The sequence below is a fragment of the Panthera pardus genome, unplaced genomic scaffold (genome assembly GCF_024362965.1).
Source record: "Panthera pardus isolate Hobbes unplaced genomic scaffold, ASM2436296v1 HiC_scaffold_17, whole genome shotgun sequence".
Taxonomy (NCBI): domain Eukaryota; kingdom Metazoa; phylum Chordata; class Mammalia; order Carnivora; family Felidae; genus Panthera; species Panthera pardus.
Genome location: NW_026526732.1, coordinates 145,159,092 through 145,182,819, shown reverse-complemented (window position 1 = coordinate 145,182,819; position 23,728 = coordinate 145,159,092). Strand labels below are relative to the sequence as shown.

The window sequence follows — 23,728 nt, the reverse complement described above, 5'->3', positions numbered from 1 at the left end:
GCGGGTGGGCTCCCATCTTGCCACCACTGTGAATAATCCAGATTAGACCTTTGTGCAAGTCAATTTCTTTATTTGCTTAAATAACACAGTACAAAAATGAGACTCAGATGCCAGCATCGGGAACTCATACCAAATAGTCATATAGCTTAAAGAACATCATTCTAAATAAGAAACAATGTACAGAAGGTTCCTGACCCTCATGTCCAATCTGGTTCTGATCCTTCACATTTGGGGGCTGTGTTCTTGAACAGTGTCTAAACTAAATCCATAAATAGCTCACCTCTCCCCCACCTCCTTAGAAGCAGCAATAAAAGAAAATGACTTTCCAGAATATGCTTTGTTGAACTTCCTAAAACTTTGCCTCAGGTTTGAGGCCAGTCCCATCTAAGTGCCCAAGGCCTCTCTGCCCTAGGTTTCACCCCTCTCCCCAGCCTTACCCCACAGTGATCAGTGAATGTTCAATATAGCAATAGAGTATCTACCAAGGGTAATAACAGTGAGTCCATATTTTAACACCCTCTCCCCTATGACCGTATGTTCCAGGTAGTGTCCAAGGGCTATGTGCATATCCCTGTTGGGCATGCATGTACATAATGGACATGTGGCAAATTGCCCATGTGAGCCAAGCTGTTCAAACTATTCAGCTTTGTAGAAGGCAGAGCCTCTAACAGACCACACTTCACCTTTGGGCAAAAATAAAAAGGAGCCCTTTCTCAAGACATTTTACTGCCATCAGGTAGAAACCTATTATCATAAATCTACAACTCTACAATGTCTAGGAAGTGAATAGCACTTCCTGGGGTATGGTGTTCTTGAGCAGTGCACATCCGTGCAACCATCCATGGCAATCCACCTTAAAGTCTTCCCTCATTTCCTGAAAACTACCCAGATAGTAACTATAATAACAACATACATGGACAAGGCACTATGTAATTTTCAGAACTCTTCACATTCATCTTCTCACTGACTCTTGGCAAGGCATGATATGCGAGAGGTGCAAGGCATCAGCTTCACTTCTCTGAACAAAGAATTCTGGGACACAGGGTTGGAAGGATTCTGAGAGGCCAGGGATCCCCAATCTGCAGGTCTTCCCTATCTGAGGCCTGCAGACTTCCTGAGAGGCGTCTACAAATCCATATGGGCATTAAGTACCATTGGTGAACTGAATAAATTATTTGTTGCGTATAGATGCACATCTGTTTAAATGCATGAATCCTTTGGGCACTCTGGTGAGAGATTAAATAAAAATTTATTTAAAAAAACTAAGACTCATATGAAATTAACATTTTAAAAATGCCAGCAGGACTTCCACGTGATAGTGGGGCATGATTTGGGCCCCTGTGGAGCAAGAAAATACATGAATGTGAAAAGGGCACATAAGTCGGTATTAGGGTTAGCCCCAAAATGCAAAGGCTTGAGTCAAGGTAGCTCCCCATTTCCTCCCTAAACCCCAATTTAGAGATAGAATGACTGGTTCCACAATTCCAGTGGAGGACCAAGGCCTCCCAAGGAATGCCTGGTAGAATTGCCTGGATCTCAGGAGCTCTCTCCCTCATTCGTTCATGCATCCAACGAGGACTTAAAGACTGTCTCCAGCTCTGTGGGGTGTATTTGGCCACAGGATGAAAGCACCGACGGCCCCCCTTTAGGGAGATTTCAGCATGATAGAGCCAGAAGGGGTCCGATGGGTCACACAGTCTTGCCCAGAATCCAAGGTCTGGAGAGGAGGGCACACAAGTACAGGGTCTCGCAGCAAGTTTGGGGCAGGTCAGCCGGCGGAGCTCTGGTCTCCCACCTCCCCAGTCCTCCCCAGCTCCTTCCGCTAACATGGCCTCTGCCTCCAGTTAAGAACGCTTTGTGTATCTCAGTCTTAGCCCACAAGGGCTCAGGGACACAGGTGGCCATCCACTCTCGTCTTCATTCATGTCTGTGAAGCACTGGATTGGGCTATCGTGAGGCATCTTCAGAGGCTCCTGGTCAAAGCCGCCATTGTTTGATAGCTCAAGGGAACTTGAGCGCAAAGCACAGCTCTTAATCTGGACTCTGGCTCTCAGGATTTGTGATGTTCTGGGAGGAGAAAAAGAACATAGGTTTGAGCCATAGCCCAGTTACTTGTGGGTCCTACTCTAGTAACAACAGACTCCTAATTTAACGTATCAACACAGCACATCAGCTGTCACCTCTGGACCTTTACTCACTACCTCCTGCCTGCAGTGCTCTCCTGGCCCTTTCTCCCCCCCCTTTCTCCTCGCCATCTTCCAAGGGCAAAAATCTACGCCTTTTGACGTAGATTTTGGAAGGCTTCCAGGACCAATCACTTCATTGGCCTCAGCGACCACTAATCTGGCATTTTACTGATACTTAATTTTGTCATCAGTAAACATTCTGTCTTTTTCTATAGCAGAACCATCCTCAGGCTCTCACAGCGCCTTGCACAGCTAGGCACAGTGGAGGCTCTTAACACCTATTGGTTAAATGAATGAATGGATGAATGAGTGAATGAATGGTTAGTAAAACCAGGAGATGGAGTTAGGGCCACGGAGGATATCAGAACTGATGTTTCTATAATGTCTCTCACAAAAACTCCATAAGCTATTGCCTAACCCAACCTAGAGGGCAAATTATCCATAACAACCCCATATCTGGACAAAGAAAATAAAGCTGAGGAAAGAGAGGTCAAAGGTCTTAAGGAGCTTCCATCGGGAAAACAAGCCAACATAGAACCCAGCAGGGGAGGGGAGAGGACGGTAAGAGGATCCTGTTGGGATCTTGAACTTGTCTTTGCTTGTGCCGTCTGGCTCTTTCTCACCTGCTGGGCCTCCCTGTACGGGAAGTGGGTGTAACTGGCATGGCTGTAGCACAGGCCCATGAGGCTGAAGACGGCGTGGCTGTTGTTGCTGGCAAATTTGTTGGTGAAGCCAAAGGCAAGCTGGTAGGGTATCTTGGTGAGGTTCCTGCCCAGCTCAGTAGAGCGGGCTTTCTGGCTGTGCAGGGTGGCTGCCAGCTTCCTGAGGGAGGAGTCCGAGACCTTGTAGAAAAACTTCTTGAAGCTGGGATGTCGCCTGATCTGGAAGCAGAAATGAAGGCCGGCCGTCAGTGTTGCTGGCAAGTAGCCCCCTTCCCCCAACTGTGCCCCCCCCTTCAATGCCACGAGCCCAGACTGGGCTGGACACCTCCCGTCCCTGGGATGAGCTTCCTTGTTAAATGCTTCCTCTACCTCTAGCCTCTCAGAATCTGTTCTGCAAGGTTCACCTCCAAGCAATAGGACAAGGTGGGGGGGGGGGAAAAAAGTGCAGGTCTTTGTATAACGGACGCTTCAATGGCATTTACTCGCTCTGTGACTTCTCTGAGCCTCTGTTTAGTCATGTGTTAAATGGCAGGAACGATACCCCCACCCGCACGCAGTGTTGTTGGGGGAAGGGGAGGAAGTGAGCTAGCTGATGTCAAATGTCTCACGCAGAGTGGATGTTGGATGAATTTTCGTTCTCACTTTAAGTCGCCTCCTCTCAATACCTAAGTGCCCCAGGTTGCGCTCCCCCAGAGACGAGGGCTCGGGTGCAGGTAGCGATGCTGGGAAACAGCGATGGGGGAATGGAGATCTGGGGTCGGAGGGGAAGGCAGCCCACGCAGACTGGCTGCTGAGCGTGTTCCTCACCCGGCGCTCCGGGAGCCCGAGTAGAGCACACTCCTCAGAGTTAGCCCTACGAGGGGCAAGGGGCCTGAGTTATGTATACACCAGCTTCCATGAGCCATTGGCTGAGGGCTGCTTCTCGGGAGGTGGGGGGCGATCATTCTGGCCTCCCACGTGGGTGGTAAAATGGTTCTAGGGGCCGGTCCTCAGGCCACAAGATGCGGGTGCCGGCAGCGGCGAGGTGGGCCGGCGTGCACTGTGGCGGGAAGGCGAGGTACCCACAGCGTCCGCTATGCTCATGACCCGTCCACGGCCCGTGCTCATCTCTGCCACCTCCGATGCGATCTCTCTTGGTCTCTCCAAGTAGACTGTGAGGTTTTCAGTCTATCTGTGAGGCCACAGGCTATCTAGCAGGAGAGGACAATCTAAAAGCGTGGAAGGATTGGAGACCACATAGACACTGAAATGTGCGACAAGACAGAGTGAAAAGGAGCTAGCAGAGGACGAGATCAGCAGGACCCGCAGGCTGGACTTGGGGGAAGGAGGGAGGTGGGACACGGGCTGAACTGCAAGGGGGATTTGGATGGGGGGAGGTCCTGGCTGGCAGGATAAACCTCGTGAGCATTATATTATTGTAAACTAACATTTATCTCATCTGCTATGTGGCCGGCAGTTTCCGTATATGCACTAAACTTTGTCAAGTAGGTAGTTACCCCCCGCCCCATTTTGCAAAAGAGAAAACTGAGGCTCCGAGAGGTTGAGGGACATGCCCAAGGTCACCTGGATGCAGGGATAGGGATTGAACTCAGGCCTCAGCCTTGGGGGTACCGAGCACTCCTCACCTGCTCCCCCAACTGGCCATCCACTTCTTGGAGAAGGGCCACCAGATTCTGGATGACCAGCTCCTCTAAGGAAAACAAAGAAGGATTCAGGGGCTGCTGACAAGTTCTGCAACAACACATCCATCTATCACAGACGGCACTTTGTCTCTAAAGCACAGCACACAGATTCGTTTCGAAGGGCAAAGAAAAATCTTCCCCGAAACTAGGGCTGGAGAGTGAAAGCTTTATCTGAGTTTGTTGTATAGAAACTGAAAGGACGTCGGCCAGTTGAGCGTCACCTCAGCTCCATTCGACAGATGGGGAACCTGAGACCTCCCAGTGTCCCCGGTCCAGGCTACAGAGTAGCGTGGTCAGGAATGGGAGCGGGGGCCCAGAGAGCTCATCAGAAAGCAGGGAGGTGGGGGGACGCCACAGCCACAGATGCCACAGGAACACACCCACCGGTCCGGGCTGTAAAGGGCCGCACGTGGCTGCCTGCACCAAGACCTAATCGCAAGCATTCAGGATATTTGTGGACCTTTTGTGATCAACTGTTGGCAGCTTGAAATCAGCCACGGTGGGAATATTTACATCACAGCAATCTGCAAACGCTACAAATCAGGGCTCCCCCCCTGCCCCCGCCCAACACCCACCCTCAGCCTGTTTGCCAGTCCGCCACTGGTTATGAGACCCAGGGCAAGGCAGGAATTGTATATGAAACATTCAAGCAAGTCCACTGAAGTTACATCCCACCGAGTTCTATACGAGAAGAGAACTCTCCATCTGCAACTCTGCCCCAAGAGCCCCCGTTGAAAGGCCAACCCTGCCTCCTCCCTGCCCTGCCGGTGTCTCCCCAGCCTTCCCAGTCTCTACTGGAATTCAGCCTGCAAGATCCATGCAAAAAGAGGCCCTAGGCCAGCTGACCCAGGAGAGAGCAGGGTGGTATACTAACTAGATTCGAACACTCCATCTGGCTGAGGTCCCCCCTCTGGCTGGTGACTTCTGGTCTGGGAGGGCGCGTCTGAGGATCCCACAGGTGCCTCTCCTGCAGGCGAGGACTCCTGGAACTCGACATCTTCCAGGTCTGAGGGCAGAAAGGAGATGGTGTGAGTGTTTTGTGCCTGTTTCAAATCCACAAGTCCATCACGGGGCCCAGGTTCTGACAAGAAACCGTCCAAAGACACTGGCACCAGACGGGGTCCTGGTTTCCCAGGCTCCTCAGCAAGCCCGCAGCCCCCTGGGCCCGCCTCAGAGGCGTTCACGGGGCCTTCTTTACCCCCTCTGGAAATCTCATTCCTCTTTTCTGCCACCAGCCCCCTCTGCCTCCTCACAGTCCGGGAGGAAACAAAGCAGGCCTGCCAAGATCCCCCTAAATGAGCCCACTTCCCCGTGACTCTGTGAGGCTTTACTGAACCACTAGGCCTGTCTGAACCTCACTTTCTCCATCTGTCGAATGGGAATAACAAGAGTGACTTCACCAGGCTGTAAGTGGGCTGAACGAGATCCCATGTGTGAGCGTGGCATGCAGTAGGCACTCCATAAATGTCAAGGGAATCACTCTATACCTCACACTTGGCAGTGGTGAAAAAGCAGAGGGCCAGGCCATATCCTACTTCATGAGACCTGGGTCTATGTTTCTTCCTTAGCTTTCGGGTGAGTCTGATGCCCTTAAGCCAATAAACCGATGTGCTGCTCTCACACTGCATTTGTTGTTGTTATTGTTTTAGTGTTTATTTATTTTGACAGAGAGAGAGAGAGAGGAAGAGAGAGAGAGCATGCACATGAGCAGGGGAGGGGCAGAGAGAGAGGGAGAGAGAGAATCCCAAGCAGGCTCCCTGCTCTCAGCAGAGCCCTGTGCGGCGCTCGAGCTCACGAACCGTGAGATCATGACCCAAGCCGAAATCCAGAATCAGAGGCTTAACGGACAGAGCCACCCAGGCGCCCCAAACGGCATTTGTTTTTAAGTGTTGGTGTGTTTTTGTATGGGTGGAGGGAGGGAGTGTGTTGTGGGTGGTGAGTCCAGCTGGCAGCCAGCGGCCCCCTCTTCTCCGCAGCCCTCCCACACCTCCCTGCCCCACTCAGAGCTGAGAGCAAGAGAGTCAAGCCTGAAGCAGAGGCCACGAAGCTGGCCAAGCCCGCCCTGGAGGAGGCCTGGGGCCAGAGGCAGCCTCTGTGACCATGGCCACGCGGGGCCTGCTTACCGGGGCTGTTGGAGGTGGAGGGCTGATGGCCCCCCACACACAAGGGCAGAAAGCTGGGCCTCTTGGGCGGCCGGGACTCCGGGCTGGCAGCACCTGCAGCCCCCGCTCTCCTGGACTCCTTGGGGCCATGTCTCTTATAAGAAAAGGCTTTTCTGAGGCTGGACTTCTTCTCTTGGGATCTCCTTCTGTAGGGTGGGGACAGGTTTTCTACAGCCACCTCTGGTTCCTGGACTCGAAGCTGTTGCGGGGGAGATGAGAGAAACTGAGCCAGGGTCCCGACCGTGAGGAGATTGTGAGTGAGCCGGGGAAGGACACCAGCACCCCCTGAAACAAACTGAGACCCGCTGGGGAGCAGAGGGTGCGGCCTGGCCAGAGCAAGAGTGGCCAGCAGCGATGGGGGTGGGGGTGGGGGTGGGGGCTTGGGGAAGGAGGAGCGACAGGAGCCAGGCTCTGGAAAGATGTAGCATGGGGGAGGGCAGGAAAGTTATTATGCCAGGCAGGGGTGGGGGTGTTCATAGTGAGGGTCAAGATCTACGTGGGGAGTGTCTTCCTCACCTCTCCTCCCTGCTCTTCTGCATCCTGGAGTAGGGCAATGATCTTCTGGATGAATTCTCCTAAAAAAGAACAAAACGTTTGCTTGTACTTTAGTATGGAGCAAAGCATTTCTACGGTCAGTCGTCACTTCCTGAGGCCCAAGTGGCTCCCTGGCTGATTCTCACAGGTCTCCAGGTGCTAATGAGCTTGCACTTAGTGGGTGTCCCAAGCCCTGCCTGCGGACACCTCAGACTCTTCGGAAGTGGCCCGAGGGCAGAGCTGGTTACGAGGCAATACGTTCACTTCTCCATTGGTCAGCGAACACCCAGATGTGGCACTTTAAGTGTGAGGAAAATAACAGAGGCCGCTGCCTCCAGGAGAAGGCGCCTCAAGGCCATGTGGAAAGGCCTGGTCCCCAAAAGTCCCCTCACCCAGCATCGTCCTCTTCTACTTAGAACAGGGGCCCTTCTCAATTCCCCTTCAAGGCACATTTTCTGTGAAAAGCAGGTAAGATAGGATGGGGGGTGGGTGGGGGAAGTAGATCTTTAAAAGTATCTTCAGGGGCACCTGGGTGGCTCAGTCGGTTAAGCGTCCGACTTCGACCTAGGTCATGATGTCACGATTCGTGAGTTCGTGCCCCGCGTCAGGCTCTGTGCTGACAGCTCGGAGCCTAGAACCTGCTTTGGATTCCGTGTCTCCCTCTCTCTTTCTCTCTCTCTGCCCCTCCCCTGCTTGCGCTTGGTCTTTCTCTCTCTCTCAAAAATAAATAAACATTAAAAACGATTTTTTTTTTAATGAAAATAAAAAAAAAATCATGGACTGAGCCTTGCATCGGATTCTCTTTTGGAAATTTGCTGGGGATTCTCTCTCTCCCTCTCTCTTTCTGCCCCTACCCTACTCTCTAGCCAGGGTAAGGGGTTAATAATAGCATCAGCAGCTGCCATTTGTGGTATTTCCCTCCTGTGGCCCCTACCCACCTCCTGCCCCCACCCCCTGACAGCCTCTCAATTTCTCCCCAGGCTACAGGGCTACACAACTACAACAATAATAGCAGTAAATGGCAGGTAACATTCGTTAGCTCTAAATAGCTTATTAACTGCTCTAACTGCTTTATCAGCATTAATTCCATTAGTGCCTCCGAGGACTCTAGGATCTAGGAACTGGTATTAGCCTCATCTTGCAGTTGAGGACGCTGAGACCAGAGATGAAGTAACTCATCCAAGTTCACACAGATGGAAGAGGTCAGAGTCCAATGCAAACCCACGCCCTAAAGATCACATCATCTACAGAGCCCTTGCCACGGGCCAAGGCTCTCCTGGCATGGCCTGTGCCGGCCTCACCGAGGAGGGCGTCCTCACTGTTGTGATTTTACTGCTGAGGCTCACTTCGGGTAAGACAGGGGTCTGTGCTCTGGACCCCACACTGCCCCTTCCCGGCCTGCTGCCCCCAGAGGAAGTCAAGGCCAGGTTACTGCCTCTCTCTGGGTCAGTATGGGGTCAGGCCGGATGATTTCCGAGGGGTGTCTGAGAAAAGGAGGGGGTACTAACTGAATTCCAAGGCTCTGTTCGCCTGCAAGTCCTCTTCGGGTCCCTGGCTCCCTGCTGGGGTGGAAAGCTCCAAGTGACTCAGACCCCCGCTGTCTGTAGGCAGGACCTCTTGGACTTTGGGTTCCTCCGAGCCTAAGAAGCAAGATGAAATGGCGGGTGTGTTTAATCAGGGTGAGGGTGTTAACAACACACAAAAGTTAGAAGAGGTTCCAGAGTTCACCTCATGGCTAGATCATGCAAAGGCCTTGCTGGGACAGAGGTGAGCTGTGGGTCAGGGTCAAAGCTCTGATGTACTGGCCCAGACCTAGCTCCCTTGCCCCTTTGCACCTCTTTACAACTGACTTTCCTGGGCTTTGCCCTCGTCTCCTCCCTTCCCTGGCAAGCTCATCCCTCTGGCATCTTGGCTTGGAGAGTAAATGCCTGATTCTATGGCACGAAGTAATGCAGCAGGGCCAGAATCCCCCTGCATGAAGGTATCTCCAGTTTTGGCCGGAAATTCCACTGCCGGGGCTCCATATTTGGTGTTGAGCATTGCCCCTCCTTTTTAAAATGTAAATTCCCCTGGCCAGGCTAAGCAGCTAGGCTGTTCCTCCCTGGCACCCAGGATGATCCTTTCTCTCTGTAGCTCAGGTTCCATCACTGGTGGGCCACAGAACCTTGAACACATTGTTTTACCTCCCCAAGCCTCAGCTCCCCCATCTGTAAAATGGGGATAATGATACGGCTCTGAAAACTGGTTGAGTATAGACACACAGTAGGGAAGTGTCTTATTTTACAGGTGAGGAGACTGAGTCAGGCACGGAGATGGCGAATGAGGTAGAAAGTACAGGTCGGAACTCAGGCCCCCTGCCTCCCAGGCTGTGGTTCCTTCCTGCACAGCTGCCCCCTGCCGGGGTACAGCAGCTGAGGCTGTGGAGAGATGCGGAGGGCTAGGGGATTCCTCAGCACAATTTCCACAGGGGCTTAGCTGGACTGCCCAGAGAGGTCTCGTGTAGGGAGGTGACCTGCTGACACCCCTTTCTCCTCCCTACTGCCCTCCCCACGCTGCTCAGAGCAGAGCAAGAGTCAGAGCTAGGAGGGCGGCCCTTCCAATGGCCGACTCCAGCCCCGCAGAAGGTTCCAGAGCTGGAGGCAGCTGCAGTGTTGCTATGGTAACCCTGAGCCTGCTCACCAGGGCTGCTGGAGGTGGAGGGCTGATGGCCCCCAACACACAGGGGGAGAAAGCTGGGCCTCTTGGGTGGCCGGGACTCCAGGCTGGAAACGTCTGCAGGCCCGGCTCTCTTAGCTTCCTCAGAGCCATGTTTCTTATGAGAAAACGCTCTCTTGAAGCTAGACTTTTTCTCTTGGAATTTCTTCCTGTCAACTGACACTGGAATCTGTACAACCACCTCTGGCTGAGGAGCTTGAAGCTGCTGTGGGAGAAATGAGAGAAACCGTCGGGCCCTTGACCTTGAGGAGAGGGGAAGGCTCTCTGAGAAACAACTAAAGAGCAGCCAAGTGCTTCGTGGTGGCCCCAAGCGAGGGAGGTGACAGAGCCTAGAGCTGGGGAGCACTGAGACTTTCCTGGGCAAGCGGGCCTTGAGCAGGAGGAGGAGGAGGAAGCAGTGAGCCCATGGTGGGGGGAAGGGGGGTTCTATGCAGACCATTTGCTCCTTACCTCTTCCTCCCACTGGTCTCCCACTTTTTGGAGGAATTCCACTATCATCTTGATGATTTTATCCTCTGGAAAAAAGTAAATGCACCCAGTTAATCTTTCTAGATGCCCCGAGAACTCTTTCTAATGACTGTCTTGAACTTCTGACATCAACTGAGTCTCTATTAAGTGAGGATGCTGTTAGGCCATGGAAGTGGCGAAAAGCACCATGTCCCAGGAGCTAGTCCTTCTGAGAGAGGCTTGGGAGATCCACAGGGAAAGGGCGGGAGGCCAAAGCACAAAATTTTACCCAGGCAATTTCAGGTCAGTCCTTCAAGCATTCAACCTGTGACCCCATTATTTCCTCTGACCTTTACGGATTTGTAAATATCTGCTTTGGGTTCGGCCAGCCGTGTGACCTTGAGTAAGTCTCTTAACCTCTCTGTGCCTTCGTCCCCTTCCCTGTGAAGTGTGAATCATGATCCCCGTCCCCGCTTCCCTCAGCAGGCTGTCAGGCCATCAAGGAACTCTGCTTGGAGATACTTTACAAGGCTAATGCTGCAAAATTCCGGTAGGGGAAATGGTAGAGACCCAGCGACACTGAGGTGCAGGGCAGAGGGACCCCAGCAGGCCTGACACGGACAGCCTGCCGCATCGATGCCTCACACCACATCTTTACAGAGAAACCACAAACAACAATGAATGGTTTTCTTTGATATCCCGGCTGACTGATCCAAAGACAATAGGCCCAGAGTTGCCTCTGCTACCTGCCAGCTGATCCGTTTACAGAAAAGGTTTGTTTAAGGCTCCCTGGTCCCTGGACTGCAGATTTTTTCACCCCTCACCTCTCTCTCATTTATAAATCCTGTTTGGCTTTTGTTCCTTGTCTCAGTCTACCAGCTGACTTCTCTCGTCTGAAAAAACAGCATGCAAAATAAACAGCCTGCAAAATAGCCAACTAAATGCCTTTTAGTTACTCTCTGACAGATGCATAGATGTTTGACATCTCTTAAAATATGCCCCTTCCTTATAGGGAATTAGATTAGTAGAGCATTCATTATCGATTTTATTAGGGGCAATAACACCATTGTGGTTGTGCGTGACACTGTAGTCATTTCTCGGAGATGTGTGCTTACATATTTAAGGATGAGGGATCATTTTCCTTAAAATGGTTCAGCCACAAAATTACACACGCACACAATTCTGAAGCCAATATTGGCCTCCGGTGGACGATTGTGAGTATAGGAGTGTGCGTAGAGCTATTCCACGCTGGCATCTATTTAAAAATATATATAAGTTCTATATTCCTCCATATCACATTCCTTCCATAAATCTCAAAAGACTAAAAAAAGTCCCATGCTCATTAACACATAAGGCAGGAACATTTGCCAGTGGCCGTTCTAATTCCTGAGACTCCCTTCTGTGAAACTCTAAAATAAGTAAATGTGACCAGAAGCGCCAGAAGGAGCAAGATCAGTACATGCATTTTGAGAGGGACCATCCAAGGTGCAAGCAGTCATCCAGAACAATCCATTTGTTCCAGAACAATCATTTGGTAACGGCCCCCTCCCCGGCTGCAGGGCAAGAGGACACTAAGAAGATGAGGACTCACGGTCAAGCTTTCTGAGTTCCTCTTCGGGCCGATGACCTGTGGCTTGAGAAGAAACCTCGGATGCTGCAGGACCCCCAGCTTCAATGAGCAAGGACTGGTGGAGACCAGAACCTTTCCCACCTGGAAGAAAGATGAAAGGAAGCGTATGTGTGGGGGATGGGAGTAGTGGCATCAGTGACATTTTTCTGACTTTGTTCATGAGCACAATAAAATGACACAGAATTCACAGCAGGATGGGCTGCTGCAGCCAGCACTAGGCTTAACCAAAAAGAAAAAAAAAAAAATCAGAAACCTGCCAAGGTTTCCATCTGAAAAGAGGTGGCATCAACCCAGACATGCTTCTCATTAAGAACAGGGAGAGTTTTGAGAGCTACAGGGCAAAGCTCTGTCTCCCTCCAGGTGCCTGTGGGGCATTCAACCCCAGGACCTGAGAGTCAAAGAAGAAAGGCACCTTGGGGGGGTCCAGCTTCCTTATTTTACAAATGAAGAACCAAAGGTCTCTGAGAGGGGCAGCAATCTGTTCAAGGTCACAGAGCAGGTGTATTCTGGAAATAGCCAAGTATAGATCCGGCCCCCAGGGTGGATGGCTCTATCTACTTCTCTGGCCCCATCCCCAGTCCTCGCACAGGGATCAATGCTGGGGGCTAGGCTTCCCCCCTCACCTCCCTCCCTGCCTTCCCATTTCTCCTTGGTCTGTGCTCCTTCAACTAGAGTACTTAACAACAACAGCTGCCACTTAACGGAGCACCTTCCGCGTGCCAGCTCTGGGCCACGGCTACCCAGGAGATAGCAACTGTTATCATCTCCATTTCATGGACGAAAAAAATATCGAGGCTCGGGGAGGAATGTCACCAGCCCCAGGTCACACAGCTAATGAATGGCGGAACAGGGGTCTGACCTCAGGCTTTCAGCCACCGTGCTGTTCTGCCTCAAAGAAATTTCACGGTGGTGCTGTCCCTGATGGTTGTCCCAACTTCCACGTCCCCTCTGTTGAAAGGTTTGAGGAGTCAGCTTAGAGTACCCTAGCCCTTGGGGTTGGGGCAGTGGGGTTACCAGGCATGGTCTGCTCACCCTTGGGTGCTGGGCCCAGGTCAGCCTCCTCAGGGCGTGGGGCAGCAGCCATCTTGGGCAGCCCTATCTCTTGGCCTTCGGCCTTCTGATCTTGGGCCCCCTTGGTTTCCTCAGCAACATGTTTCTTGTGACTGTGTTTCTTGCGACTGGCCTTCTTGTCGTGGGCTTTCTTCCTCGGAGCTGTCTCCCCTGGTGCCTCCGGGGTTTCTGCAGGCTTGGGGAGGCCCTCCTTCCCTTTTGCCTTCCGGCTGGCCTTTTCTTTGGGCTCTTCCGGGCCTGTCCTCAGGAGGAAGTTCATCAAGGTCTTCAGCCACCCCTGCTGGCCCCGTCTCTGGGTCTTTTCCTTCTTGGTGTCCTGTGGCAGCCTCTGGTCAGTGGGAAGAAACTCCCTGGTCTCTTCCAGGCTGTGGGCTGTGGCCGTGGCATCCTGAGCTTCCACAGACTGAGCTGGGCTCTGGGGACATCTGCTCCCATCGCTGGCTGCTTGGTGAAGCATCCTTCTGGAGGGGGTAGTGGGCATGGACAAGCACCGGCGGACCTTCTTGGGGCTCTGTGACCTATCCAGAGACGTGGTTCTCCTCCCTGACAGATGCTTCCTGGGCTCCATTGCACTGCAAACAAAGCAAACAGCTCCCTTACCGGAGACCTACCAGAGACGTGGTGGCGGGTTACCAGTGCTGCCCTGTGCGCCGATCCACCCTGCCCATCAATGTGAGTGATATCAGCCCTCAAAGCTGCTGTCTCCGTTAAATTCCTCAAAAGCCCTGGGAAGGAGGGCTACCCTTGTCCACATTTTCCAGAGGAGGAAACTAAACTATGGGAGGTCATGCCCCAGATGTCACAGCTGGTCTATAACTCCCCTGGGGCCTCCACAAGGAGCAGGACCTTACCAACACCTTGGTTTTAGTCTGTGGAGACCCGATTGTGGACTTTGGACCTCCAGAACTGAAAGATAATGAATTCGTTTTGTTCCAAAGCCTCTGAGTTTCTGGTATTTTGTTGCAGCAACAATAGGAAACTAATACAGCTGGAGCCAGGGGCCAAGTCCTGCCCCTGGGGACTCTGGGCAGCTCATGTGCCACTGTCCTCATCTGCATTATGCCTGAGACCTGCCTGTCTGTCTCACAGGCTGTTAAGAATATTTCACAAGACAGTTCGGTAAATGGCAACTCTACTCCTCCAATCGCTTGGGCCAAAAATTTGAAGTCATCCTTGACTCCTTGCTTTCTCTCACTCCCCACATCTGATCCATCAGCAAAGACTGTTGGTTCCATAAAGCACGCCCAGACCCCGACCTGTCTCCCCAGTTCCTTCAACACTGCCTGAGTCTAGTCCCAGTTCTGCTGGCCTGGACTACCATAATCACCTCCCAACTGGTTCTCTTCCTCTCCTCTCATCCTCCTTCCAGATTCTCCCCTCAGAAGCCACGGGGCCTTTTCCAACCTAAGTTAGAGCACGTCACTCTCCTGCCTCCAACAGCCCCCCTTTCACTCAGAGTCAAAGTCAAAGTCCTTATAGTGGCCAGCAAGGCCCTGTCCAACCTGGTCCCATTAGGCCTCCTGCCACCTCTCATCACTCACTCTACTCACACAAGCACTGCTCGCTGCCTCAGGGCCTTCACACTGGCTGTTCCCTCTTTCTAGAACATTCTTATGGTTTGTTCCTTTGCTTCCCTTCAGGGCTTTACTGAAATGTCACCTTCCCAGAGAGGCCCTCTCTGTGCACCCCTTGTGAGCATATACTCCCCACCTGTACTACGTGATGTTACGCAATATCACACCTTTGTGTGTGTCATTGTTTATTGTCTGAGTCTCTCTCCCTTCCCTTTGTCTGTTTTGCTAGGTCTTGTATCTTGGGTGCCTAGAACAGCTCCCGGCACGTCACTAGCACTCAATAAGTACTAATTCAACAGATGAATAAATGTACTACACAAACATTTAGTAAACTGTGCAATATATAGGGTATCTTTGGGTGTGTAGTTAACATATAGGAAATGTACATGAGAGCAGCAGGGGCCTTTCATTCTCCATCCAGAAGGAAGCAGCTGCCCATGCAAAAGACAAAAAGAACCATCTCCTCCTGGGCAGCATTTTAAGCAGGCCAGGATGGGAACAGTGAATTTCATTGGTGTGTCTTTAATCTGAAACTCCCGTGGCTTCCCAATTTTTCCAAAGTTGTTCAGACCCCCTTTGCCCTTTGGTGGAAGTTTAAAAAAATTTTTTAAAAATGATCTTGAATCCCAAATCTGAGCCCCACAGAGTTTCCCGTGGAGTTCAGACACCTGCACCGCCTATTCTAATTTGTAATCATCGCCTCATCATGCATTTACTAAGTATTATTTAGCGTATTACATATTCATGTATTATGTATTTACATCGTGTCTCCTGCATTTACTGACTAATTCATTCCTTTAAAATGTGCTCTGTTACATGTCCAGCTTATAGGCAAAACCAGCAATCTATAATTGCAATTTCAGATGTTCAGGGATCCATGTGAATATGAGGACAATACGTAAAGAGAGAGAGGAAAAGCATGGGGAAATACAGAGAGATTTGAAGGTGACTGTAACATTTGGGGAGTCTTCCCTCCTTCAAGCACGAGTCTGGGGGAGGAAGGGCTGCAAAGGGCGGCCAGAGGCCAGTGGGCAGCAGTAGACACACGGGGACAATCTTGGAGGAAATGAGACAATGGGCTGGGGAGGAAGCAGGCAACTTGGAAAGCTTTATTTGTTGTTTGATGTGCCTTAAAAGGAGCATTTGAGTTACACAAAAACTCATAGCACGACATGTCTGTACCTTATATGGAAATTAACTAATGCTCTTGAAAGCCTTCGGAGGCTGCCTTATGGTTGTGCTTTCAAAATACCGTGTAGGGTGGGGTAAGCCAAAGAAATCATAGAGGAAAATATTCTCTTTCTTCTAGTTTATGTCTTTCAACAAGGGTTTTTTTTTTTTTAAATTTTTTTTTTTTAACGTTTATTTATTTTTGGGACAGAGAGAGACAGAGCATGAATGGGGGAGGGGCAGAGAGAGAGGGAGACACAGAATCGGAAGCAGGCTCCAGGCTCTGAGCCATCAGCCCAGAGCCTGACGCGGGGCTCGAACTCACGGACCGCGAGATCGTGACCTGAGCTGAAGTCGGACGCTTAACCGACGGAGCCACCCAGGCGCCCCTCAACAAGGGTTTAATAAGCACACACTAAGTACCAGGAATTATGGCCGGTGCTGGGGATAACGAACCAGACACAGGTTGTGCCCTCAGAGAAAATGCTCTGGTCTTCTTCAAATGGGCACCCCAGTAAGTGGTGGTGACGGGAATGCTCTATTCTGTCTCTCTCTTTAGTAGCACATGGTCTTAAGAGAAGATAAATTTAGGTTGAAGCTCTATTTAATTTAAGATCCAAGTCAGCGGGGCCAGAAATATTTACTGAATGGTGTTAGGGTTCTCTCTCTTTTTTCCATATATTCCTGTGGTCAGGGCACAATGGGTGGGGTTGGCAGAGAAGCTGTTCGATCACAAAACCACCAAACCAGGAGAACACAACAGAACACCCTAGTCCGGCTCAGTCCCTCTTCTTCATACGCTAACTTGGCTCCAGGGGTGGGGGGAGGGGGAGGACATCGCGCAGAGGGTCGAAGCATCCTTCCCAGCTACTGGGAAAAGAGGCGCAGTAATCTGTTTAAAAGCTGTCATTGCTATGGTAACGGTTTCCACCATGGCTGATGGCCGCAGTAGCGTCCTCTTGCATTCAAAGGACACGCAGCAACTTGCAATCAGAGCATCAGTACAATGCCACCAGGCAGTGGTTTCCTTCTTAATGCTTTCTCCAGAAAACTGCCTTGATTTGGCCACCCCTTCCCTGGAACCACCGTGCCCTGGGCCTAGAGGGAGACAGCAGTAGCTGCAGCAGCCCCAAGGGCTGGGAGAGGCTGTAGCCATTGGAGCGTTTCCCCAGACAGATTCCAGGATCTCCCAAGGCCTCCCGATTCCAAATCCAGGGACTCTTCCCATGCCTCGTCCTTCCTTATGGGGGGGGGGTACTGCAAGGGGGGGGGGCTGCAGCACTGGATACCGTGTTCACACGCCCCCTCCGTGCTTCCCGCAACTCTTCCCCCTCCAGGCAGCGGTGACCCAGCTCAGCCTGCTCTCCCCCCTACCCCTGCTCCTCCTCTGTAACACTCCAAAGATTCTGTCTGCCAGCACCAGCCCCAGGAGTTGAGAGCGTGTGGCTTGCCAAGGAGGCCAAGCCCACCCACCCCCAGGGAGACACCCTGGAAAATCCTCCCTTTGGCCAGCGTGTCCTCAGACTTTTAAAGCCCTGCGAGGATTGTGTTTTCACGCGCACACGCGTGCTCACACACACACACACACACACACACCCCAAATTCTATGTGTGCTGAAATTAAATCTTTGCAGACTTTCTGACTGTAAAATTCAGTAAAACTCATCAAAGCAAGACCTCCTCCTTCCTTCCTCTTTTTACGGGTGTTGCACCCCAGCTTTGCCTGGGCGTCCACCCACATGCACCCCGTCGGGGAATTTCACCCTGTCCTGGATGTGCTTCCAGACCCGTAACCCTGAAACTGCAGCAAACTGTTGCCGCATGGAAACCCAACTGCTCTCGTAAACTCGTTTATGGCCTTGGCAGAAAGCGGACTTCAGAACAAAGTCCAAGTCTGCTCAGGAACACCCAAGTGATGTGCAGATCACGGACTTCTGATAAGACGTGACACAGGCCAGTGACGTGTTAAAAAGAACAACCACCCACCAGAGCAAGCACACGGGGCTGACCTTGAGTTACTGTGGAGCAGGAAGTTTTCTGGGGGTTTTCTAAGCATACTGACACTTTTGTTTTCTTTTCTCGGTTACACACTGACCTCACCCGTACACCATTCTCCAGTTTATTCATCCAGCTACATTACTCTGTAACTGCTCTGGCGACAGTTCACAGGTATATTCTGCCGCCCCGCCTCTCCACCCCTGTGCTTCACACAACAAATGTTTAACAAATAGCTGGCCCCTCTGAGGGAGCGTGCGTGGCACCCACATGGGGGCCCAGAGTCTACACCCACAGACGCTCACTGCTATAGACTGAATGTCTGTGCCCCACCCCCCCAGGTTCTTGTATTAAATCCTCATGCCCCAGTGAGATGGTATTAGGTGTGGGGCCTCTGGGAGGTGATTAGGTCACAAGAGCAAAGCCCTCATGAAAGAGACTGGCTCCCTCACCCCTTCCACCACATAAGTGCACACTGAGAAGCTGACTGTCTGTGAACCAGGAGGCCCTCACAAGACTCCAAATCTGGGGGTCCCTCGGTGACTCAGTCGGTTAAGCAGCCAACTTTAGCTCAGGTCACGACCTCCTGGTTTGTGAGTTCGAGCCCCGCATCGGGCTCTGGGCTGACAGTGCAGAGCCTGCTTGGGATTCTCGCTCTCTCCCTCTCTTTCTTCCCCTCCCACATGCGTGGGCACACGCGCGCTCGCTCTCTCTCAAAATAAAATAAGTTTATAAGAAAAAAAGCACTTAAAAAAAAAAAACAAGGGGCACCTGGGTGTCTCAGTCGGTTAAGCATCCGACTGCAGCTCAGGTCATGATCTCACGGTTCGTGGGTTCGAGTCCTGCGTCAGGCTCTGTGCTGACAGCTCAGAGCCTGGAGCCTGCTTCCGATTCTGTGTCTCCCTCTCTCTCTGCCCCTCCCCTGCTCACACTCTGTCTCTCTCTCTCTCCCTCAAAAATAAACAAACATCAAAAAAAAAAAAACATTTTAGGGGCACCTGGGTGACTCAGTCAGTTGAGCGTCTAACTTCAGCTCAGGTCATGATCTCACGGTTCATGAGTTCGGGCCCCACATCAGTCTCTGTGCTGACAGCTCAGAGCCTGGAGTCTGCTTCGGATTCTGTCTTCCTCGCTCTCTGCCCCTCCCCCCCCCAAAATAAATAAACATTAAAAGAAAATTTTTAAAAACACCAAATCTGTTGGCGCCTTGTCCTTGGACTCACAGCCTCCATAACTGTGAAGAAATAAAGGCTTGTTGTTTGAGCCCCCAGTCTATGGGTCGCTGCAGCCTGAATGGGCTCACATATTCTTGTGTCACAGAAGCACACCCAACACACATAAACCTATGTGGATTCATAACACCGTGTAGTTTTCTTGCCCCAAATGCAAGGGAACAATTGAGCTCATTTGCCACACACCCCTCCCCCCACCCCACTCCCATGTCTACCTCCAAGTTCAGAGACAGGACCTGAGCCTGCCTGGTTCCCAGCTGAACCAGACAGGCTGGCAGTGGGAAACTGAGTCTCTGAAGGGTTGAAAGGCCTGCCTGGGCTTCCGCAGCTGGGAAGCATTGTGAGCTGGGGCTTGAATCCACCTCTCTGGATTCTAAATCCTTCCTTCTCTCTCCTACACCCAGTGGCTTTCCGTAAATATGAACACACACATAAGGACTTAAGGGTGAACAAATCTGCTTTCCACACCAGTGAAGATAACCACGTCTACACACAGGCATGCTGTCACCTGCGTACATGGAGTCACAGGTCTACGTGTACCTTCGTACAGACACCTGTGCCACACAGGCAAAGACTGTAAACCCTAGGCGCGGCTCACAGACCCCTGGGCTGGAAGCCAATTAGTAGGCTGAAGGATCAAGGGCTGTACCCTGAGGTCACACTTACTTCTCATCGGCACAGGTGGCCCCACGGACACTCCAAAGTCCCGGAGTAGGAGTTCTGTTCAAGTTCAAAGCCTTCAACCTGGGATCCCACAATGATGTGGGTCCCACCCACAGCTCACATCCCCCACATACAGTGTAGTGAGGGTCTTCTTGGGAAAGACCCTCCACCTCCACTGGCCAGACTCAAGTGGGGGACAAGGCTGTCATCTCTTCTTTCAACACTAGACCCATCCTCTACCCACGCCCACCTCTCAGGTGTTAGATGGTAACAATTCAAGGTATTCTTTCTCCTTTCTGGGGCTCCTAATAGGCTCTGAGTGCCAGAAGGGACCTGGAAGTATCTAGCCCCACCTCCTGCATAGGACTCTTTTATGCCACATTCCCACAGGGCAGACTTAGAACCCCTGTAGGAACATTTCGTGGAGTGGGAGCTCACCACCCTTCAAGGCAGAGCATTCCATTGTCAGCCAGCCCAGATTTTAAGGAAGCCCTCCTTAAAGCTAAGCTCAGCTCCTAAGCTCAGCTGAGACGGAGCTTAAGTCACCAGCGGCCGCCCTGCATACCCCTGAGGGGAGGCCGTGTCACCCCTTAAGCAGTCTCTGTTCCAGTCCATCATCCCCATCACCCCGGTATCTGGGCACCTCCTCTGGATATTCCCCTGCTGGTCCTTGCCCACTTCAAAACGTGAGGCTTAGGCCAGGACAGAGGCTCCAGCCAGGGACCAACCACGGCAGAGCATGGCGGGACCTCTGCACGAAGCCTCAGATCACAGGGACATCTGAGCCACCACATGGCACCGCTGGGGGGCCAGCTCTGCCCAGGCTGACCTGCAGCATAGAGGGGTGGACTTTGACCATCTGCCTGTTCCTTATTGTCGCTGCCAGACACACTTATACCTGGTGCCTATTTTCCAAAGGTCGGGCATTTGCATGTCCTGAAGATCTTTCGAAACCCAAAAGAATGAGCTTCCCGACGGTGGAACTTCAGGCGCTATGATACACAGTGGGGCACACTTGGGCCGGTGCAGTGGGGCCCTCGTTGCCAAAGCTGGAAACCTCCTAAGAGGACTAGACTGCGTTCTGCTGATGCCCCATCCTGTCCCTACCCCATTGTGTCCTCCCTCCAAGACCACAGGCAGTGCAATGCTATAATCCCCCCTCAAATCCCTGTCAGAGCAGCAGGCCACCAGAACTCTTCACAAAATCTTCTTGTCCTTGGACGAAATTCCAAGAACGTGATAGAAATTGAATCCAGCCATGGGTAACAATAACACCTCCTGCTTATGCAAGGTTTCCCTTCACTATGTACCTTCACATAAAGACTACGACTTGACCTCTACAACACTCAATAAAGAAATGAGCAAGAGTCGGGACACTTGGGTGGCTCAGTTGGTTAGGCGTCCAACTTCAGCTCAGGTCATGATCTCACACTCCGTGAGTTCGGGCCCCGCGTCGGGCTCTGTGCTGACAGCTCAGAGCCTGGAGCCTGCTTCGGATTCTGTGTCTCCCTCTCTCTCTGCCCCTCCCCTGCTCGCACTCTGTGTCACTCTGTCTCTCAATAATAAATAAACGTTAAAAAAAAATTTTTTTTTTTTTTTAAAGAAAGAAATGAGCAGGAGAGATAGGTCATGCTGCTCCCATTCGACAGATGAGGAAACTGAGGCTCAAGGAAGTGAAATTCCTTGCTCGGGATTGCTGGGCTAGTGAGTGGCAGGGCTGGGACTTGAATTCAGAGCTTGTAAGTCCGGCTGAGATTCCTTCACTGAAGTCTGCTCTTTCTAAAGATGAGGACACTGAGGCCTAGGGAAGGCCCAACAAGCTGGAGCAGAACTGGGGTTAGACTCAGGGTTTGAGTCTTGGGTCTGCTCTAGTTTTAGGACCCCCAAGATGTCTACCCACTACTCCGGCCCCCTAAGGAGAGAGTATCGTCCAACGAACCTCAGACAACAGAAGTCGCTCTTTTCTGTCGCAGGACACCTTCGGCCAGGACCTCCAGACCAGGGGGTTCTACGTCGGGTACCCTCACATCGTCTGGGTCCGCTCCCTGTTGGCTGGAAGTCGTATCGAGGGGCAGTCCCCCTCACTCTCCCGGGAAGGAGATGCCCCTATTGCTGCTGTCACTTTCCAGCGTTTCAGAAGATGCTCTGGCCCCGGTCCCATGTATATATATCCTAACTTCCAGGAGCTGAGCTCATGGGCAGCCAATCCAGAGAGCCGAGGGCCAGTGCACGCCAACCTTGGCCAGTTACGGCCCCGTCCCGTCCTATCACGGGGCCGCTTCCTGCTCTTCCAGCGATAGGAGGCTTACCTCAGCTAGGAGAAAAACAGTTTCACTTGACACTTCCCTATCACACCCAAACCTCAACAAGAAACCAGTGCTCAGAAAAAACAACCTTAGACCTGGCTGGAGGGAGGCCAGTCCTTGGAAAAGAAAGCAAGTCCTTATGGGGAACGCAGGTGGGGGAGAGAAGGACGAGGTAGTTTTTATCACCTCCACCTTCAGTTCTCTCCAAAGAGAGAAGGCTCTAGAAAGAAAGGCCACTGAATGCCACACATCCATCCTTTGAGCTGGAGGAAAAACTCAAAAGGAGGAGTTGACAAGGGGCACGTTTTCCAAATCCCACTATCCCTGGATAGAGTCGCCATGAATCTTGACAGAACATCTTAAGAAGTCTTTGGGGGGCGGGGGGGGCGGTGCCTGGGTGGTTCAGGCGGTTGAGTGTCCGACTTTGGTTCAGGTCATGATCTCACAGATAGAGAGTTGGAGCCCCGCGTCAGGCTCTGTGCTGACAGCTTGGAGCCTGGAGCCTGCTTCGGATTCTGTGTCTCCCTCTCTCTCTGCCCCCACCCCACTCATGTTCTCTCTCTCTCCCTCTCTCTCTCTCTCAAAAATAAATTTTTTTAACATTTATTTATTTTTGAGAGAGAGAGAGAGAGAGAGACCGAATATGAGTAAGGGAGGGGCAAAAAGAGAGGGAGACACAGAATCCGAAGCAGGCTCCAGGCTCCAGGCCATCAGCACAGAGGCCGATGCGGGGCTTGAACTCATGAACCGTGAGATCATGACCTGAGCTGAAGTCAGACGCTCAACCGACTGAGCCACCCAGGCACCCCAAAAGTCTTTTTTTTAAGTTTATTTATTTATTTTGAGAGAGAGAGCATGCACGAGTGGGAGAGGGGCAGGGAGAAAGGGAGAGAATCCCAAGTAGGCTCCACACTTGGGATCCGGCAGTGAGGAGCCCAATGTGGGGCTCAAACTCATGAACCGTGGGATCACAACCTGAGCCAAAATCAGGAGTCACTTAACCGACTGAGCCACCCAGGCTCCCGGAACATCCTAAGAAGTCTTAAAAATCCATATGTTCACTTTCTGTAATGCCTGAATTTCTTTAGAGAGTTTATAATGTTTATAATAAAAAGAAAAAAGGAAACTAGCTTTATTTAAACAAAAGCAAAAATTGTTAGAGATCCAATTTTGGATCATTGTCATGGGGAGACATCACCAAGTACATATTGAAAGCACTGCACTTCGGAGGTACGCAGACCTGGAACCATATGTCAGCTCTGTGACCTCCAGTGGGGGACACAGTGTCTCCGAGTTTCTTATTCAAAAACTTAGTCACCTCAGAGGGTGATCGTAAGGCTAAATGTGATAATGCTCCTAAGGAAAAGAAGAAAATATAGTGCCAGGCATGTTTCTCTGTACTGTCTGTGTATTAGGAATGCCTAGCACCTAGTAAGTGCTCAATAAAGGGCCAATATTTTATTACTGGTAGCACAGTCATTAATATTTCATTCATCCTGCCAGCAAACAGATTTTGGATCCAGCTATGTGCTGGGCACTGTCTCAACACTGAATTTAGAGGATTTATTAGCTCAAGAGCTGACCCAGGCTTCAAACAAGGGTTAAATTATATCCCTCCTATGCACACACTTATTCTTTTCGTTTGTTTAATGAAACTACGTTTTCTTAGCCATGTCCTCCCGGCCCCATCTGCATCATAC

The 23,728-nt window shown here is 51.5% G+C and overlaps 1 protein-coding gene across 1 annotated transcript; it reads right to left on the bottom strand.

Annotated features, from left to right (window-relative positions):
* Positions 1 to 1,553: 1,553 nt before the first annotated feature.
* BNIP5 (BCL2 interacting protein 5) lies at positions 1,554 to 21,851 on the bottom strand. Its single transcript, XM_019456924.2, has 12 exons — positions 21,662 to 21,851; positions 13,051 to 13,661; positions 11,980 to 12,099; positions 10,392 to 10,456; positions 9,906 to 10,146; positions 8,735 to 8,866; positions 7,209 to 7,267; positions 6,654 to 6,891; positions 5,405 to 5,536; positions 4,474 to 4,538; positions 2,810 to 3,067; positions 1,554 to 2,067 (listed from the first exon to the last, which is right to left on the bottom strand). The coding sequence occupies exons 2-12, from the start codon at positions 13,655 to 13,657 to the stop codon at positions 2,032 to 2,034; spliced, it is 1,953 nt and encodes a 650-aa protein (XP_019312469.2). The 5' UTR covers positions 13,658 to 13,661; positions 21,662 to 21,851; the 3' UTR covers positions 1,554 to 2,031.
* Positions 21,852 to 23,728: the final 1,877 nt, after the last annotated feature.